Source organism: Arachis hypogaea, chromosome 7, assembly GCF_003086295.3.
Source record: "Arachis hypogaea cultivar Tifrunner chromosome 7, arahy.Tifrunner.gnm2.J5K5, whole genome shotgun sequence".
NCBI lineage: Eukaryota > Viridiplantae > Streptophyta > Magnoliopsida > Fabales > Fabaceae > Arachis > Arachis hypogaea.
Window position 1 is genome coordinate 21,349,368 of NC_092042.1, and position 21,036 is coordinate 21,370,403.

The 21,036-nt window shown below is 39.3% G+C and overlaps 3 protein-coding genes across 4 annotated transcripts; 2 read left to right on the forward strand and 1 right to left on the reverse strand.

Annotated features, from left to right (window-relative positions):
- Positions 1-328: 328 nt before the first annotated feature.
- Positions 329-3,232, reverse strand: LOC112702759 (UDP-glycosyltransferase 87A1). Of its 2 annotated transcripts, none has more exons than XM_025753926.3 (2): positions 2,366-3,232; positions 329-1,434 (listed from the first exon to the last, which is right to left on the reverse strand). In XM_025753926.3, exons 1-2 carry the CDS (start codon positions 2,868-2,870, stop codon positions 554-556), a joined length of 1,386 nt encoding a protein of 461 aa, XP_025609711.1. In that variant the 5' UTR covers positions 2,871-3,232; the 3' UTR covers positions 329-553. The 2 variants fall into 2 exon arrangements, with proteins under 2 accessions (XP_025609711.1, XP_025609712.1); XM_025753927.3 differs by having other exon boundaries at positions 329-1,428; positions 2,366-3,219.
- Positions 3,233-4,541: 1,309 nt separating this feature from the next.
- Positions 4,542-5,896, forward strand: LOC112701269 (serine/threonine-protein phosphatase 7 long form homolog). The gene is made up of 5 exons (XM_025752048.1): positions 4,542-4,568; positions 4,614-5,000; positions 5,052-5,227; positions 5,311-5,388; positions 5,626-5,896. The coding sequence occupies exons 1-5, from the start codon at positions 4,542-4,544 to the stop codon at positions 5,894-5,896; spliced, it is 939 nt and encodes a 312-aa protein (XP_025607833.1).
- LOC112701270 (uncharacterized) lies at positions 5,489-6,996 on the forward strand. Its single transcript, XM_025752049.2, has 2 exons — positions 5,489-6,530; positions 6,750-6,996. Exons 1-2 carry the CDS (start codon positions 5,909-5,911, stop codon positions 6,899-6,901), a joined length of 774 nt encoding a protein of 257 aa, XP_025607834.1. The 5' UTR covers positions 5,489-5,908; the 3' UTR covers positions 6,902-6,996.
- Positions 6,997-21,036: the final 14,040 nt, after the last annotated feature.

Below are 21,036 nucleotides of genomic sequence, written 5' to 3' on the forward strand. Positions count from 1 at the left end.
AAAGAACTAAGCAAGTTTCATTTTTATTACATTTAGAAGAGTTGAAAAGACGTGAGAAAGTCCTCAGTAAAAGGGGAGAAAAGAACAAGAAACAGAACAATAGCATCAAATTAAGGCAAAATCTAGGCTAAGCAAACTCAATTGGGTAGATGTAGTATGGCATATTTCTGTATTTTTTCATTTCAAAGTTAGAGTAGAAGTTTTACTTTTTAACTAAATAACTTGTACATTTGATATGGTATGATTACTACTTCAAACTTAATCAGGATATGTAGGTACAATTGCTACTTCTATCAGTATATGCATTAAAGTCTAGATATTAGCCTCATTGACACACACAAATCATAATGCTGTGCTATATCTGCAAACTTCAAACTGCTAATGCACAATGACAAATACAGCTAACAGAATATCCAAGTTCACTTGTGTGGCATTTTACAATGTCAAATACACCCAATTTTGCAATTGGTATAAGAATAGAGTCTCCAATTCAGACCTTAGTTTAACACCATTGCTTTATGTGACTACGGAGGGAGAGATGCATTTTCATTTTTCAATCCACTAATGGCCTTGAAATGTCTCTTAGAAATGCATCTAGGTTCTCATCAGATGATCCACCATTCGCAACTGCTCTGTGACACATAACCTTAAGTTCTCTTGCCCTCTCTCTGATTTTAATTCCCTCTCTGCTCTCAAGATCCATAAACCTCTTAATCAGTTCCTCTATCTTTTCCTTTGCCAACAGCTTATCACTCCCCAAATTTGATGTCTCTACCTTCCACCCATTCTTCCACTCATCTACAATTTGGCTGCTGTTGGGAACTTGATCCAAGAAAAGAGGGAATGTAAGCATTGGCACGCCGGCATACAGGGCTTCTAGTGTGGAATTCCATCCACAATGGCTCCAGAATCCACCTATGGAAGGATGAGTCAACACCTTCAACTGGTCACACCATGGCACCACCATACCCTTTTCTCCACACTTGTCTTTCAGCCGAGAAGCTTCTGCCCGAGCCACCCACAGGTAACGAATTCCACTGCTGTTTAGCGCTTCGGCGATTTCGTCCATTTGGGTACTAGACAATAAGAGGAAACTGCCCAGAGAAATGTATAACACTGATTGAGGTGGTTGAGAATCTAGCCAATTTGCATAGTCAGGGCTATGATCACCAATGTTATAATCTTCTCTTAGCTCCAAATAAGGTATGGCAGGGCCAATAGGATAGACTGGAAAAGAGTATATAGCTTTCAGAGAATCAATTATTTCTGGTTCTAACTCTTGGACTGTGGTGAGTAGAAGGTAATTTGCTATTGGAACCTTTGAGATACACTCCATTGCAAGCTGCATGACTTGGTCATCATTCTGATGTAACACCGTTTCAATGTCTGCCAAATGAACTGAAGAAATTCCTGGGATGTTCTCAGCTTCTGCATCTTCATGAATCATGAATTGAAACCACACAGATTAGACATACAGCAATCATATATAGGTGCATGAATATAACATTCCACTTACACAGTCTTTGAACTATATGTAAGGAGAAAATCTCACGTTGATATAGATCTCGCATTCTTTCTATAATTGGTAATAGATTAGATTGTTGCTAGTAGTCTCCAATAAAATACAGAAGTTTTGCATGATCTAATTTATTAAGGTGTTCTGAGAATGTCTAACATCTGTACAGCAAAATACAGGAAGGCAACTTACAATTCATCTAATTTTCCCTCGCTCAATATTTCTTGTTTTTTTTTTTTTTTTTTCTCAGGGAACACATTAGCGTTATTCTTTCCATTGGAAAAAAAATGAAAGGAGAAAACAAAAATTTCAAAATTGAGAAAATTTTTAAAATTCAGTCATTGTACTTCAAAGAAAAAATTTGTACTTCAAAGAAAAAATACTGAATAACCAGAATTTTTGCTGAAAATTTGATGCTAGAATAAAGTGACAACATCACAAAAACTTGATAAAAAGCGAGCTTCACGATTTCGTCGCTTCTTATCATTTAATCATCACCATAATTTCTAACGAAAATTCTGAATATAATCTTTTGATTATATAGAACTTCTCAAAATTGCAAGTTTTCTCAATGTTCTAAAAATTGTATTCAAGTTCAACCATTAATCATCTAATTTGAATATTCTATAGTTCAGTTACGAATTAATCCCGATTCAACAGAAAAATCTCACTAGTAATACAATCAAATCATGAATAAAAATAGCGGCAGTTTAATTTCTGATTCAATATTCCACTTTGTAAAAATATACCAGTCTATTGCGATTATTAATATACCTAGCCCAAAAATTATTAATATAACTAGCGAAAAAAAAAATTAAATTAAGAACGTCTGTAAACCATTATCATTACCTAGAGAAGTAGCCACCAAATTCTGCTGTCGTGCAAACACATCAAGGTGATGCAGCATCGAGTAAAACGACGCTGACATAGTCCAAAACGCAGCCACCGGAATATTCCTTCTCTTCGCAACGGCTACGGGCCACCGCAGCTCCACACACCCGACGATTGCCCTCACCGGCGGCTCAAGCCGGTCCAGAAGCTCCTCAAATGGCGCTTCCATCTTGGTCATCGTGGCTTCATAGAACGCCGGAAAATCAACGGCTTTCAGGCGCTCTGGCGGCACCACGTTGGGTATGGTGGCGAAGCGAACCGAGTCGGGCTTGGGCTCGCTGGCGATGTATCCGAGCCACTCTTCAGTGACGACGAAGGTGATGAGGATGTTTTTCGGTTGTCGTAATGCTAGGGTTTTGCAGAGGTTCATCATGGGATTGATGTGGCCCCTTCCCGGAAACGGCATCGCCACCACGTGGCACGTGTTCGTTCGGCCATCACCACAGGCTTCGGAGGTGTGCATCGCCGGTTAACCGGAGAAGTAGGTAAGTGAGCGTGTTATTTGTGTAGCCAGTGAAGAGTGCATCATAGTTTGGTTGAAAGATGGTTTAATGAATGATTGATCTGTTTGGTTTATATTTTAATCTGAGTTGGGAAATTATTTTACTTCCATTTGGAAGAAACAATTATGGTCCCGCTATACATCGAACTGATTTTGTCAAAACCAAGTCCAAGTTGACCGAACTCAAACAACAATATTCATGTTCGCGTGAATCATACATATTTTTTTTCGCTTTTTATTTCAGTATTTCACGCACTTCTTTTTTCTTCCCGTTCTTCTTCTCGCGGTTCTTCTTCAGCATTGTTCTTTTATTGATGTTGTGCACTTTTTTATTTTTAATATTGAGAGAGAAGTAGTGTATAACAACGATATGGGACTGCATGGTGCATAACCGGAGTGTGACGGCCAGATCGAAGAAATCGGACGGTCCGTTTTGAGGAGCTGAAATCGGATGGTCCGATTTTAAGCTGGGTAGGCAGGTACGCAAATCGGACCGTCCGATTTGCGCTCCCAGCCACGTGTCGCGTATGCACGTTGGTCCAGCAAAGATGATCAAATCCCAACCACCCGAGCTCCCTTAAACCAATTTCACTTTCCCTTTTCCATTTCACTTTCACTTTGTTCCATTTCTCTTCTCCCATATACCCTACCCCCAAGTCACGGTAGTTCACTCCATTGTTGAAGGTTTGAGCTCAAAAAAATTGGACCACACAGAAAATATGCCTAAAAGAAGAAAAATAAAAGATGTGAATCGTCCAGAATTCTATATTGCTAATTATTTTGATTATCCTAATTATGTAAGTTTTTAATCTAAAATTTTTTATTTTAGTTAAAATAATAATTATAATGTTAGAGATTAGTAATAGTTTATTATAATGATAATGTTAGGAATTAGTGGAGGAATAATATTTAGATATTTGAGTTCAATTAAAATGATATTAGAGATTATTGGGTATTAATATTGTTCAGATATTACATTATAATAATAAATTAATTATTGTTATTAATAGAATAATTATAATAATAATATTGTTAATAATAATACGGTTATTATAAAATTTTGGATGTATGATAAATAAATAGAATAAGTAATATTAATATTAATTGTTATAACGCTTATTGTAATAATAATTATTATTATTGCTAGTAGCGTTTAATTTAACTATCAGTAGAATAGAATACATATAGTAGTGCTAATGTGCTGTACGTGTGAATATAAATAAGTTAAGTAGTTTTAATTGTTAGTAATAAATAATTTTTTTGTAGTTACTTAATATTGTATTAGTAGTCGTTCGTAAATAAATATTATGAATTAAAAATTGTTGAATTAATTATTTATGTTATAAGTTTAATATAAATAATTAATGAAGGGTTAGTGATTAATTTATTATTGTATGTTTGCTGTTAGAATAGAATAAAATAGAGTAGTTAGTCATTTGAGTATTAGTAGATAATATAATAGTTATTTGTATAAAGTATTGTATTGTATTGTTGTTATTAATATATTTATTGATGCTTATGTGTGGGTGATTATTTGATAATGAAAATTTGATTCTTTTAAGTTTAATTTGTTAATTTATTAATATTATTGTTTTTGTTTAGGCATCTAGAATGTTGCAATGTGACCACTACATGCCGCCGGATTGGTACAATCCAATAGTGGAGGGGTTTTTACGGGACACCGACTTTTATTATGTTTCATAGATTGGAGTTGTCCAATGTCAGGCGGCATTGGTTAATGCTCTGATTGAGAGATGGCGCCCCGAGACTCATAGCTTCCATTTTCCGGTTGGTGAGTGTGCTGTGACACTGGAGGATGTGGCGTTAATTTATGGTTTTCCGACGAATGGTTTGCCAGTTACGGGACCGACACTGAGTAGTTATGAGGCGTTAGAGGCTGAATGCTTGGATCAGTTTGGTGTTGCACCTAGGCAGGCAGACTGTAGGGGAAGTTTCATCAAGTTGACGTGGTTTCGAGCATTGAAGGATCGGTTAGTGTTGGTTGATGATATCCAGATTCAGAGGTACATGAAGTGCCACATAATGTTATTGTTTGGAACCGTTATGTTTGGAGATAAGTCTGGAGCAGGGGTGCACTAGAAGTTTCTCCCATTACTTCATAACTTTGTCGGGATAATACAGTTCAGTTGGGGTTCGGCATGCCTGGCACACCTGTACAGAGCTTTGTGTAGGGCAACTCGTGTCGAGTGTAAGGAGATTGATGGTCTGTTGACACTCTTGCTTGCCTGGGCTTGGATCAGCCTATCGTTCCTTGCGCCGATTCTTAGCAATCCTCGAATCTTTCCGATTGCAAATAGGTAAATTTAATTACTAAACGCTTTATAATAGTGTATCTTAAATTGAGTTGATAAATGTATATTAACAAATTGCATGATGTTAGGTGGCATAACTGGGAACGTGAGAATTGGCCTTACAGATTGAGGAAACTTGAGCACCTTAGGGGAAACCTGGATGCTCTGTAAGAAGGACAGGTCTGTTGTAATAAATACGTAGTTGTTTTCAATTAGCCGTGTTATTATTCATTGTGTAATCCTCGGTTACTTGCATAATGTGTGCAGTTTGTTTGGGAGCCTTATGCAATAGGTCGGACCGATCCAAACGTGATTCCTGCTGACATCCGTCAGCATTTGGCTATTTGGAGTGCCACAATTTCGCTTATATCTTTTGAATGTATTGAGTGGCATGCATCTGATAGGCTGAGGAGGCAATTTGGCTTGACTCAAGGTGTTCCTCAACAAGAGCGTGACCTAGGTGAAGCACACGGCCAAGTTCTAACAGGTCCGAAGAATCAAGATTGGTCTGGAACCCACTCAGTCTGGGTTATGCATTGGATGAACCGGTATAGTCATGTTCTTGTTCAAGACACGGTGCCATCACAGCATCAGTCAGATATCTACTTGCATTGGTACCGACGTACATATGGTGACCACTTGCATCTGTCACAGCTCGGACCGGAAGAGAATTAGCATGGTGATCCTATGATTAACCAGGAGAATCAACAAGAACAACCACCGCCACCACCACCGCCCCCCTCACAGACACATGCACAACAAGAGCCTGAGCAGTTCAGTCCATACATCCCTGATACGCATTCTGCGGATTACTTGAGTATTCCAGTTCACCAGCAGTACTGGAATGTCCCGCACCAAGAATTAGGTGAACATGGTTCATTTAGCCAGTTGCTTGGATTCATGGCTCCTGTGTCAGGTTACTCATACCCAGCATACGGAAACATTCCCACCGACCAGATGGCCCAACCGAGTGGGATTGCTCCAGGTAGATTTTCATTGGATGCGAGACCTCGACAGATCACTTCGTCTGGTACTTCCGGAGGTAGGATTTCTGTTGACTCAAGTATGAGTCATGATGCCACGAGGGGGATCATACAGAGTGGAAATTCACGCCGTGTTCCGATGAATCTCATTCTAGAGAGCTACCAGCCAGTTGATGAGGACAATGATGACTATCTGGTTGACCATCCAGATGGGGATGAGGATGAGGATGAGGATGATGATGAGGACGACGATGAAGATGAGGAGGATGGTGAGGATGAAGATGATGGGGGTGATGGTCTGGATGATGGTTCAGCGCCTACGGCAGGTAAAAGAATTTGTTACCTGATTGGATTTGGTTATTGATTATATGAGTTGATTAGTTGACTTGATTAGTTGGTGGTCGAATTTATTGATTTGATTAGTTGTTTATCGGATTAGTTGTATATTGATTATTTGAGTTGATTAGTTGACTTGGTTATTTGGTGGTCGAATTTATTGATTTGATTAGTTGTTACTTTGTATATTGATTAATTGAGTTGGTTAGGTACACCCACTGGTGAAAAAGAAAAAGGATACAACCTTAGAGCTGACCCCCCTCGTCGGAGCGCCAATCGGTATACCCCATCCGCTTTTAAAAAGGTTGCAAAGAAATGCAAGAAATTAGTCAAAGATGTAAAATGGGCAATGAGAAAATGATGTTGGAGTTATTCACGTCTTGGATTTAGTTATTTGTATCGTATGACTTATGTATCTATTAGGTGTTGGACTTATGCATTTAGTGGACTTGTTTATGTACAATGTGTTGGACTCATTTATGGTTCATGTCTTGGATTTAGTTATTTGTATCGTATTTATTATGTATCTATCAGGTGTTGGACTTGTGCATTTAGTGGACTTGTTTAAGTAGAATGTGTTGGACTCGTTTATGGTTCATGTCTTGGATTTAGTTATTTGTATTGTATGACTTATTTATGTTTTAGGTGTTCGACTCACATTAAGGTCACATATGAAAGTCATACAATAAGGTCACATATGAAAGTCATACAATAAAGTCACATCTGAAATTCATACCATACATAAAATATTGAAAGTCACACTATAACTGGAGCCCTATTGGGTTGTCGCATCCGGATTACCTGCACCACCACGTTGACGACATCTACTACGACTGTGGCCCTCGGCCCCGCACTGCTTACATCGCCTAGGAGCACGCAACATCCGAATGTTCATCTCATTCAAAAAACGGGTCATCCTTGGCCGACCTTTAGACACCCGTCTAAGGAATGGATTACCTACGAATCGAGGTCCATGATAAACAGGCCATGTTGTGGGATTCCCGAGGTGCCTAAACCTAGCCCTATACACTCATCGAACCTGGTCCATCTTGTAGACATCATGCACATACAGTTGCCAATCCAGCCGTTGGTTTGCACAACAAGCAAACACATGTCGACACGGAACACGGTCCACTTCGAATTCACCACAGTCACACCGTTGACGACGGAGGTCCACTTCATACTCCACACCACTGGGACACTCACGCACTTCGAATACCTCGTTCTGTCAGTCAAAGCAACTAACTTGGATGTTACCCGCTGCCCGCTGATTCGCATGCAGTTTGGAGGTTACAAGCTCAGAGAACACATGTCTTGCGTTAATTCGAGCCTCGGCCTCGGCTCTTTTCTGGGTGAACAACTCATTAAGCCTATAAAACGTTGCCTTAACAAGTGCCGTGACTGGAAGATTGCGAGCCCCTTTCAGAACCGAGTTGATGCATTCCACTAGATTGGTTGTCATGTGACCCCATCGATATCCCCCATCAAACGCTAACGCATACTACTCACGCGGAATCCGATCCAACCAGTTGGTATAAGCCTCACCCCGCTCGCGTAAAGGCTGATAACGTGTCTCGTACTCGCGAACTGTTCGCGAGTATCCTGTCAAATCAAAAAAGACCCACGTTTAAAAAAAGCTCATCATAATAACTGAGTTCAGGAGTAAATGTAATCATAACTATCATACCGATGTTGACGATTAGTTTCTGCAGATACGGAGCCTTGAATTTCCTGAGAAAGTTGGATTCTATGTGTCTGATACAGAACATGTGTAATGCTCTTGGAGGAGACCAAGCTCCATTACTACGAGCAATAGCAGCTCTAATGGAATCGTGCCGATCAGAGATAAGGCCGACACCATCACGTGTCACAGCATGTTGTCTCAGGTTACTCAGAAAAAAGTGCCAAGCCTCAGATGTCTCTCCCTCAACTATCGCAAATGCAATCGGCATGATGTTGTTGTTGCCATCCTGTGAGACTGCAACCAACAAACAACCCTTGTACTTTCCATACAAATGAGTTCCGTCTACCTGCACTATTGGCTTGCAATGTCTGAATGCTCTAATACAAGGGTAATAACTCCAGAAGACTCGGTGTAGTACACGAATATTAGGAACCAAGTCATCTCCCTGATACGCAGGCATCGTTTCAAAATGAACGACTGCGGATAGCTCCTTGTGACACATAGCCTCAAACCATATCGGCAAGGCTTCGTACGAAGCTTCCCACCCACCGAAAATTGACTCCACTGCCATTTGTTTTGCCAACCATGCTTTGCGATAACTTATGGTGTAGTTAAACTTTGCCTGTACTTCCGTAATCACTGATTTCACCCTTATAGACGGGTCAACTTCTACCAATGGCTTTATTGCTTCTGCAACTGTGTTGGAATCCAGCTTTGAATGATCTTGAGAAATGGTGGCCCTAGTACAGGTGTGACTTCCATTGTACCTCCTTATCTCCCAGCAGAACTTTCTGGACATTTTGGTCACCCTGATCAGCCAATCACATCCTGCACCATACTGGGTGCATTTAGCATAGAATTTCGTCGGTTCTGACTCATACACCCGATAATCTACACCTCTGCGGATTGTATAATCTTTCATCGCCTTAATTACTGCCTCCCTAGAACTGAACTCGATTCCCACAGTAAATTCGCCATCTGGCATAAGGGGAAGCTCTGCTGCAATCACATCACAAATTTTAGAGTTGTCAGAAGTAATAATCTAAAACTAATAATCACAGAACGATGTCGTCGGCCCGGCTGAACCGGTCGGCCCGGCTGAACCCCTCGTTCCGGCTGAACCCGTCGGTCTGGCTGAACCGGTCGATTATCCTGAACAGGTTGGTCCGGCTGAACCGCCAGGTCCGGCTGACTTACTAAACAGAAGACTAACTTATTACATGCTATATTTGGCCTATTTACCGTTGTCTCTACTGTTTCTCATAAACTCAAACCTCATGCTCAAATCATACTATAACAAATCTTAATTTAAATTGATGGCTCACCTGCATTTACATATTGAGGAAACTCCGGCTCATGCATAGCCTCCAAATCCAACGACCGCATGAAACTCGGCTCCACAAAAGGCTGCTGGTTTGCTAGTGCATTTGCCACATCCGCCACATCTACCACCATAGCCTCGTCAGCTTGATCTCTGTCTACACCCGGATTAACAACCTCGTAGTTACTTTCGAACTCTTCTTCACTATCACTGTTGTAATCTTCCAATTCAATGTCTCGGTCCACTACAGATTGCTCGAACTCGACATACAGTTCAATGAACGATATTCGCGACCGACTTTCAAGATACACTGAAAACATTTCTTGCATGCTCGCTTCGTCGGTCACGTATTTCGTTTGAAATTCCACAAACCCACCAAAGACAGGTACAGGATATCTGTACAGAACACACGACACTCTGCTAGATATTTGAGAATCTATCTTCTCAGAAATGACACCTTTTAATTCTTCAAATGAAAGTGTGAACGGAATAATAATATCCAACGGATTTTCACACACAAACTTTACTCCTTCTGATGTTTGTAATAAAATTTGGCCATGGTAATACACTTTTAATCTTACTCTATCATCCATGATAATAGAGAATAGCAGATATACAAACTAAAAGAAGAGATCCGGAGATAAGAAGTTTAGATACTTGTAACACCGGAGAAGAAGAAAATGAAATGAGCTGCTTAGCCTGAGAAGGACACACACACACACACACACACACACACACACACACACACACACACACACACACACACACACACACACACACACACACACACACACACACACACACACACACACACACACACACACACACACACACACACACACACACACACACACACACACACACACACACACACACACACACACATCACATTCAAATCGGACCATCCGACCGCTTGCATCCTCTTTCGAAATTTTTTGATCAAGAAAATCGGACAGTCCGATTACTAAGAAGCCCGCCCAAAAATTTTGAAACCCAGACATCGCTGGGTCCGATTTGGTGCTCTTTTTGAATGAGGCCTAAAATCGATCAGTCCAATTTCCTTGGGCCAAAAAAACTAAAATCTCCTCACGCATGAAATCGCACGGTCCGATTACCATGCACGCGACCTTACCACGCACAAATCGGACAGTCCAATTTGTGCCCCCTGACCCCTGATCGAAATCGGACCGTCCGATTTCAGTCCGTTAACTAACCGCCGTCATAACTCTGTTAAACACCTCCCATGTCCATAACCGGGCGTTACACCAAACGCTGCATCATATATTAAAAAATCAGCCTAATGTTGTGCTGCTCTATTTTTTTTCGAATAATTATTTCAGTAATTTTTATTTCTTTATTTAATTTTTTTATTTTATTTTTGTTAGGAAGATAAAATAAAAAAATTTAATTTTAATGCATTATTAATATAAAATCGTTTTATATATAATAATTATTTTATATTAATTGTGTGAATAATCATTTAAAAAAATGATTATAATGTTATATATATATATATATATATATATATATATATATATATATATATAATATTTTATATTATCGTTGCATGAATGAAAATGCAAAACAAAAAGAAAAAAGTAAAAAGGAAAAGGGAAATTCTGGTATCATTTTTAATAAACCTTTTGTATCATTAATTAAAAATTTGTGTTATTTTTTATTATTAAACTAATTAATTGTGTAAACTAAAGAATCTCATATCATCTTCAAATTATTACTTGGACATGAATATCTAGAATTCATATGGTCATATTAAATTTTGTAATTAATTTTATATATAAATTAGATCATAAAAATTAATAAATATGCAAAATAGATAACAGATATTATCTTTATTTTATAGTTTTCTTTGATTTTTATTCCTCTCAAATAGGTTAAAGAAGAATAGGTTCACATATTTGACTAATAATTATAAAAAAAATTCTCTATTAATACTAAATCATACTAGATAATAGACTAGCTTTACTCTCTATTATGATACAAATAATTAAATAAAAAAAACATATTCAACTTTAATTAAAATTTAAAAAAACACGCATAGAAAATTAGTATTCAAATTCATAAAGTATATATAAATTCAAAGTAGCTTTTTAATTTACAAATTAACAATTTAATCAAAAAATAAAAGAAGAGCGATAGAGGACAAGTAAATCTTATGATTTTACTACAAGAAAAACATCTATTTAGTCACACTTTTTTAAGCTATATTTAAAAAGCGTAGCCTATTTATAGGATAGGCTACGCTTTTCTCCGTGTTCTCCTTTTATAAGAGAATAGAAATACAATTGTAGCCTTATGTTGATATCCATGGGTACACTTTTCATACCAAAGGGGACGTTTTTGAAGAGTAACATATTTGTTATGTTTTGAGTGCGTTTTAAAAGCATTACCTAATGTAAAAACGCCAAATACATGTGTATAGGACACTTAGTGAGTTTTTTTTTGTTTCTTTTTCATCATGGAAACCCTGCACTCTCTCATTCATTCCTTCTCTCCTACACAAGCACCAAATAACAAAACCCTAGCCGCTTCTCCAATCTCCTCGTCATTGTGCCCTCGTCGTCGTGCGCCATTGTCACCGTCTTACTCGTCTGCTCGTCGTCCTTAGTCGCGCTTCTGCCGCCATCCGTCTATCTCACAGCTCTTCCTTGAAGGGTTGTAAAAACCTTAGCCTCCATCGCGCTGCCATCAATCTCACCGTCGCCGCCTGTCGCGCTCAAGATCGCCACTAGATTTGTCGTGGTCGTTTGCAATCCTCATGGTTCATCGTTCTCGAGGGCCTTCGATCCCGTCGTTCACCAATGTTTGCTCTCCAGTCCTGTTTTGCAGCTCTTCGCCGTCGTCCGTCATCGTGTTTATTGCCAACTCGCTGTCTTCGAAGGTCAATGCTCTGTTCGTTTTTTTTTTAACAAAGAACAACTCAACACACTAAAGTGGAACAACACAAAGAAACAAGACACAAACAAACAATGTAAAAACAAAAGAAAATAAAAAACGACTAATCCATTGTCATCTCCGACATTGCCATCATCAACCACATGGATCAGCACCAGACCATTCTTTGCAGCTCTGCACCGACTTCAATTTAATGTCCTCAATGCAACCTTCTTCATTCATAAATATTCTCGCATTTCGTTCCCTCCAAATATTCCAAATTACTGCAAAGAATCGAACCAACCACTTATCCTGCATAACTTTTCTGTCAGGTTCTCCTCTCCAACTCTCAAACAGTTCTTTGATCGTACCCGAAATAACCCAAGCCCTATCAAAGAATGTCAACCAAGCCACCACACCTGCCAAGTAAACTCACAGTGAAGGAACAAATGATGAACAAATTCTATATTTTTTTCCACATAACACAGGTATTATCACTTTGATGAATGATGCCTAATCTACTCAATCTTTCTTTGGTATTCACCTTTTCCACTAAAACAAACCATGCAAAGAGCTCAATTCTTGGTGGAACCAAGCCTCTCCAAATTGAACTAGTGAAATTGTAACTTGTGACTTCCTCTGAAATAGTTTATGTCTGCAATACCTGCACAAAAGAGTTAGTAGAAAAAATACCTTTTTTTAATCAAATTTTCATACCACTCTATCCTCTCTACCAGGTGATAATTTAACTGGCCTTAACCTTTCATGGAGTTGGTTGACAAGTGCCAACTCCCATTGAAACAATTCTCTCCTCTAATGGAAGTTCCATATCCACTTTAACCCATCCCAAAACCCACAATCTCTTATAACAGATCCTTGCTGGTTTGAAATAGAGAAAAACCTCGGAAAATTCCCTTTTAAGGGTCCACCTTGCAACTAATTATCTTCCCAAAAATGAATTCTCCTCCTGTCCCTTATTTCCATAGATAGCCCACTAATCATCTTGTCTTTGACGTGTTGCTAAATTCAATTGGCAGATATCTTTCCACGAACCACCTCTTGAAGTTAGTGACTGATTTGCTAACATTACATTTGGATTTAATCCATTACAAGAATATACAATCTTCTTCCACAATGAACAATCCTCCTTTGAAAAACGCTACCACCACTTAAACAGAAGTGTTGTATTCCTAACCACCGCATCCCCCACTCCCAAACCCCCTAGCTTTTTTGGTACCTGTACTAATTCTGATTTCACGAGTGGCATACCATTATTTCCATCCTCTTTAATCCATAAAAACTCCTTTGCAATGCAATCAACTTCTCTGCCACCCTTTTTGGCATCTTATATAAGCTAAGATAGCAGACTGACAAGCTATTAAGCACAAACTTGATAAGAACTAACTTTTCAGCTTTGTTAAGTACCTTTGCTTTCCAAAGACTGGGTTTCTCTTCCACCTTATCTATAATCGGTTTCCATGACTTCACCTGTCGAGGATTTACTCCTAAAGAGATTTGATGGAGGGCGATCATCGGTATATAATTTATCAATGAGAATTGTGTTGCAAGTATAGTTCCAAACCGATAACTGGTGGACGAAATTGTGATCAATACTTTTCACAACTCAAATAATCCTTGGTGATGAATCCAAAAACTTGGTGTTCAATACCATGGCATAAACACAACTTCGCACAACTAACCAGCAAGTGTACTGGGTCATCCAAGTAATAAACCTTACGCGAGTAAGGGTTGATCCCACAGAGATTGTTGGTATGAAGCAAGCTATGGTCACCTTGTAAATCTCAGTCAGGCAAACTCAAATGGTTATGGATGATGAATAAAATATAAAGATAAAGATAGAGATACTTATGTAATTCATTGGTAGGAATTTCAGATAAGCGTATGAAGATGCTTGGTCCCTTCCGTCTCTCTACTTTCCTACTGTCTTCATCCAATCCTTCTTACTCCTTTCCATGGCAAGCTGTATGCAAGGGTTTCACTGTTGTCAGTGGCTACCTCCCATCCTCTCAGTGGAAATGTTCAACGCACCCTGTCACGGCACGGCTATCCATCTGTCGGTTCTCAATCAGGTCAGAATAGAATCCAGTGATTCTTTTGCGTCTGTCACTAACGCCCAGCCCTCAGGAGTTTGAAGCTCGTCACAGTCATTCAATCATTGAATCCTACTCAGAATACCACAGACAAGGTTTAGACCTTCCGGATTCTCTTGAATGCCGCCATCAATTCTAGCTTATACCACGAAGATTCCGGTTAAAGAATCCAAGAGATATCCACCCAATCTAAGGTAGAACGGAGGTGGTTGTCAGGCACACGTTCATAGGTGAGAATGATGATGAGTGTCACGGATCATCACATTCATCAAGTTGAAGAACAAGTGATATCTTAGAACAAGAACAAGCGGAATTGAATAGAAGAACAATAGTAATTGCATTAATACTCGAGGTACAGCAGAGCTCCACACCTTAATCTATGGTGTGTAGAAACTCCACCATTGAAAATACATAAGAACAAGGTCTAGGCATGGCCGAGAGGCCAGCCTCCCAATGATCTAAGATAGCATAAGAACAAGGATAGCTACCCCGATGAAAATACAATAGTAAATTGTCCTATATAGAGAGAACTAGTAGCCTAGGGTTTACAGAGATGAGTAAATGACATAAAAATCCACTTTCGGGCCCACTTGGTGTGTGCTTGGGCTGAGCATTGAAGCATTTTCGTGTAGAGACTCTTCTTGGAGTTAAACGCCAGCTTTGGTGCCAGTTTGGGCGTTTAACTCCCATCCTTGTGCCAGTTCCAGCGTTTAACGCTGGGAATTCTGAAGGTGACTTTGAACGCCGGTTTGGGCCATCAAATCTTGGGCAAAGTATGGACTATCATATATTGCTGGAAAGCCCAGGATGTCTACTTTCCAACGCCTCTGAGAGCGCGCCAATTGGGCTTCTGTAGCTCTAGAAAATCCACTTCGAGTGCAGGGAGGTCAGAATCCAACAGCATCTGCAGTCCTTTTCAGCCTCTGAATCAGATTTTTGCTCAGGTCCCTCAATTTCAGCCAGAAAATACCTGAAATCACAGAAAAACACACAAACTCATAGTAAAGTCCAGAAAAGTGAATTTTAACTAAAAACTAATAAAAATATACTAAAAACCAACTAGATCATACTAAAAACATACTAAAAACAATGCCAAAAAGCGTATAAATTATCCGCTCATCACAACACCAAACTTAAATTGTTGCTTGTCCTCAAGCAACTGAAAATCAAATAAGATAAAAATAAGAGAATATGCAATGAATTCCAAAAACATCTATGAAGATCAATATTAATTAGATGAGCGGGGCTTTTAGCTTTTTGCCTCTGAACAGTTTTGGCATCTCACTCTATCCTTTGAAATTCAGAATGATTGGCTTCTTTAGGAATTCAGAATCCAGATAGTGCCATTGATTCTCCTAGTTAAGTATGATGATTCTTGAACACAGCTACTTATTGAGTCTTGGCCGTGGCCCAAAGCACTCTGTCTTCCAGTATTACCACCAGATACATACATGCCACAGACACATAATTAGAGGTGTCCAGGGTTCTTAAGCACACTCTTTTTGCCTTGGATCACACTTTTATTTCTTTCTTTTTCTCTTTCTCTTTCTCTTCTCTTTTTTTTTCGTTTCCTTTTTTTCTCTTTTTTTTTCTTTTTTTTCTTCTTTTTTTTTGTATTCACTGCTTTTTCTTGCTTCAAGAATCATTTTTATGATTTTTCAGATCCTCAGTAACATGTCTCCTTTTTCATCATTCTTTCAAGAGCCAACATTCATGAACCACAAATTCAAAAGACATATGCACTGTTTAAGCATACATTCAGAAAACAAAAATATTGCCACCACATCAAAATAATTAAACTGTTATAAAATTCAAAATTCATGCAATTCTTCTCTTTTTCAATTAGGAACATTTTTCATTCAAGAAAGGTGATGGATTCATAGGACATTCATAACTTTAAGGCATAGACACTAAGACACTAATGATCACAAGACACAAACATAGATAAACATAAGCATAAAAATTCGAAAAACAGGAAAATAAAGAACAAGGAGATTAAAGAATGGGTCCACCTTAGTGATGGCGGCTTGTTCTTCCTCTTGAGGATCTTATGGAGTGCTTGAGCTCCTCAATGTCTCTTCCTTGTCTTTGTTGCTCATCTCTCATGATTCTTTGGTCTTCTCTAATTTCATGGAGGAGAATGGAATGTTCTTGGTGCTCCACCCTTAGTTGTCCCATGTTGGAACTCAATTCTCCTAGGGAGGTATTTAGTTGCTCCCAATAGTTTTGTGGAGGAAAGTGCATCCCTTGAGGCATCTCAGGGATTTGATGATGAGAGGGGTCTCTTGTTTTCCCCATCCTCTTCTTAGTGATGGGCTTGTCTTCATCAATGGGGATGTCTCCCTCTATGTCAACTCCAACTGAATAACAGAGGTGACAAATGAGATGAGGAAAGGCTAACCTTGCCAAGGTAGAAGACTTGTCCGCCACCTTATAAAGTTCTTGGGATATAACCTCATGAACTTCTATTTCTTCTCCAATCATGATGCTATGAATCATGATAACCCGGTCTATAGTAACTTCGGACCGGTTGCTAGTGGGAATGATTGAGCGTTGGATAAACTCCAACCATCCTCTAGCCACGGGCTTGAGGTCATGCCTTCTCAATTGAACCGGCTTTCCTCTTGAATCTCTCTTCCATTGGGCGCCCTCTTCACAAATGTCTATGAGGACTTGGTCCAACCTTTGATCAAAGTTGACCCTTCTAATGTAAGGGTGCTCATCTCCTTGCATCATGGGCAAGTTGAATGCCAACCTTACATTTTCCGGACTAAAATCCAAGTATTTCCCCCGAACCATAGTAAGCCAATTCTTTGGGTCCGGGTTCACACTTTGATCATGGTTCTTGGTGATCCATGCATTGGCATAGAACTCTTGAACCATTAAGATTCCGACTTGTTGAATGGGGTTGATAAGAACTTCCCAACCTCTTCTTCGAATCTCATGTCGGATCTCCGGATATTCACTCTTTTTGAGTTTGAAAGGGACCTCGGGGATCACCTTCTTCAAGGCCACAACTTCATAGAAGTGGTCTTGATGCACCCTTGAGATGAATCTCTCCATCTCCCATGACTCGGAGGTGGAGGCTTTTGCCTTCCCTTTCCTCTTTCTAGAGGTTTCGCCAGCCTTGGATGCCATCAATGGTTATGAAAAAACAAAAAGCAATGCTTTTACCACACCAAACTTAAAAGGTTTGCTCGTCCTCGAGCAAAAGAAGAAAGAAGAGAGTAGAAGAAGAAGAAATGAAGGAGATGGAGGAGGCTTTGTTGTTCGGCCAAAGGAGGAGAAGTAGTGTTTAGGTTGTGTGAAAATGAAGGAGTGAAGATGGGTTTATATAGGAGTGGGGAGAGGGGTAGGGTTCGGTCATGTATGGGTGGGTTTGGGAGGGAAAGTGGTTTAAATTTGAATGGTGGGGTAGGTGGGGTTTTATGAAGGATGGATGTGAGTGGTGAAGAGAAAGATGGGATTTGATAGGTGAGGGGTTTTTGGGGAAGAGGTGTTGAGGTGATTGGTGAATGGGTGAAGAAGAGAGAGGGTGGTGGGGTAGGTAGGGATCCTGTGGGGTCCACAGATCCTGAGGTGTCAAGGAAAAGTCATCCCTGCACCAAGTGGCGAGCAAAATTGCTCTTTTGTGCCAATTCTGGCGTTAAACGCCAGGCTGGTACCCCTTTCTGGCGTTTAACGCCAGATTCTTGCCCTTTACTGGCGTTTAACGCCCAAACTACTACCCTTTTGGGCGTTAAACGCCCAGTCAGGCACCCTGGCTGGCGTTTAAACGCCAGTTTGCCCTTCTTCACTGGGCGTTTTGAACGCCCAGCTTTTTCTGTATAATTCCTCTGCTGTATGTTCTGAATCTTCAATTCTCTGTATTATTGACTTGAAAAGACACAAATTACAAATATTTTTGGATTTTTAATAATAAGGAATAATCAATATGCAACTAAAATCAAATAACAATGCAAGACACAAAACTTAGCAGTTTGTATACTATTGACACTAACAAAATGAGAATGCATATGAGACACATAAATACTCAAGTCAAGAGAATTTAAAAATCAGAGCAATGAAACCATCAAGAACAACTTGAAGATTAATGAAGACACATGCATGAATGCAAAAAGAACAGAAACATGCAATTGACACCAAACTTAACATGAGACTCTAGACTCAAACAAGAAATATTTTTGGGTTTTTATGATTTTGTAATTTTTTCTGTGCTTTTTCGAAAATTAAGTGGAAAAAGAAAATAAAGGTATCAAAATTCTTAATGAGAATTCCAGGAATCATGCAATGTTAGTCTAAAGCTTTAGTCTAAAGAAATTAGACATGGCTAGCCAAGCTTCAGCAGGACATTGCATTCAAGAGCTAAATTGATGATGATCAATCAGCTTTGGTGATGATAAGAACATCACCTTGAAACACTAGAATTCATTCTTAAGAACTCTGAAAAAAAAATACCTAATCTAAGCAACAAGATGAACCGTCAGTTGTCCATACTCGAAACAATCCCCGGCAACGGCGCCAAAAACTTGGTGGACGAAATTGTGATCAATACTTTTCACAACTCAAATAATCCTTGGTGATGAATCCAAAAACTTGGTGTTCAATACCATGGCATAAACACAACTTCGCACAACTAACCAGCAAGTGTACTGGGTCGTCCAAGTAATAAACCTTACGCGAGTAAGGGTCGATCCCACAGAGATTGTTGGTATGAAGCAAGCTATGGTCACCTTGTAAATCTTAGTCAGGTAAACTCAAATGGTTATGGATGATGAATAAAATATAAAGATAAAGATAGAGATACTTATGTAATTCATTGGTAGGAATTTCAGATAAGCGTATGAAGATACTTGGTCCCTTCCGTCTCTCTGCTTTCCTACTGTCTTCATCCAATCCTTCTTACTCCTTTCCATGGCAAGCTGTATGCAAGGGTTTCACCGTTGTTAGTGGCTACCTCCCATCCTCTCAGTGGAAATGTTCAACGCACCCTGTCACGGCACGGCTATCCATCTGTCAGTTCTCAATCAGGTCGGAATAGAATCCAGTGATTCTTTTGCGTCTGTCACTAACGCCCAGCCCTCAGGAGTTTGAAGCTCGTCACAGTCATTCAATCATTGAATCCTACTTAGAATACCACAGACAAGGTTTAGACCTTCCGGATTCTCTTGAATGCCGCCATCAATTCTAGCTTATACCACGAAGATTCTGGTTAAAGAATCCAAGAGATATCCACTCAATCTAAGGTAGAACAGAGGTGGTTGTCAGGCACACGTTCATAGGTGAGAATGATGATGAGTGTCACGGATCATCACATTCATCATGTTGAAGAACAAGTGATATCTTAGAACAAGAACAAGCGGAATTGAATAGAAGAACAATAGTAATTGCATTAATACTCGAGGTACAACAGAGCTCCACACCTTAATCTATGGTGTGTAGAAACTCCACCGTTGAAAATACATAAGAACAAGGTCTAGGCATGGCCGAGAGGCCAGCCTCCCAATGATCTAAGATAGCATAAGAACAAGGATAGCTACCCCGATGAAAATACAATAGTAAAAGGTCCTATATATAGAGAACTAGTAGCCTAGGGTTTACAGAGATGAGTAAATGACATAAAAATCCACTTTCGGGCCCACTTGGTGTGTGCTTGGGCTGAGCATTGAAGCATTTTCGTGTAGAGACTCTTCTTGGAGTTAAACGCCAGCTTTGGTGCCAGTTTGGGCGTTTAACTCCCATCCTTGTGCCAGTTCCGGCGTTTAACGCTGGGAATTCTGAAGGTGACTTTGAACGCCGGTTTGGGCCATCAAATCTTGGACAAAGTATAGACTATCATATATTGCTGGAAAGCCCAGGATGTCTACTTTCCAACGCCGTTGAGAGCGCGCCAATTGGGCTTCTGTAGCTCTAGAAAATCCACTTCGAGTGCAGGGAGGTCAGAATCCAACAGCATCTGCAGTCCTTTTCAGCCTCTGAATCAGATTTTTGCTCAGGTCCCTCAATTTCAGCCAGAAAATACCTGAAATCACAGAAAAATACACAAACTCATAGTAAAGTCCAGAAAAGTGAATTTTAACTAAAAACTAATAAAAATATACTAAAAACCAACTAGATCATACTAAAAACATACTAAAAACAATGCCAAAAAGCGTATAAATTATCCGCTCATCAATAACTAACTCTCAATTAAAGTTTAATTTGGTTGTCACAAGTTTAACCCAATAAAAATTGACCGAGAGTATTGCTCCCAGGTCGTCCTCAAGAGAATGGGCAAGTGTGTGTATCAAGGTTGGCTAGAAATCCAGAATTGAAAGGCATAAGCATGAATTTGAACTAGTAAAGCTTAGCATACAAGAAACTTAAATTGTAGTAAATTAAATCAAGAAAATTAAAGTAAGATCTAAGTAAATGGCAATCTAACAAGATAATATATGAATCTAATTCTATTCTAAAGCTAACTAAACAACTAAAATTAACTAAAGCAA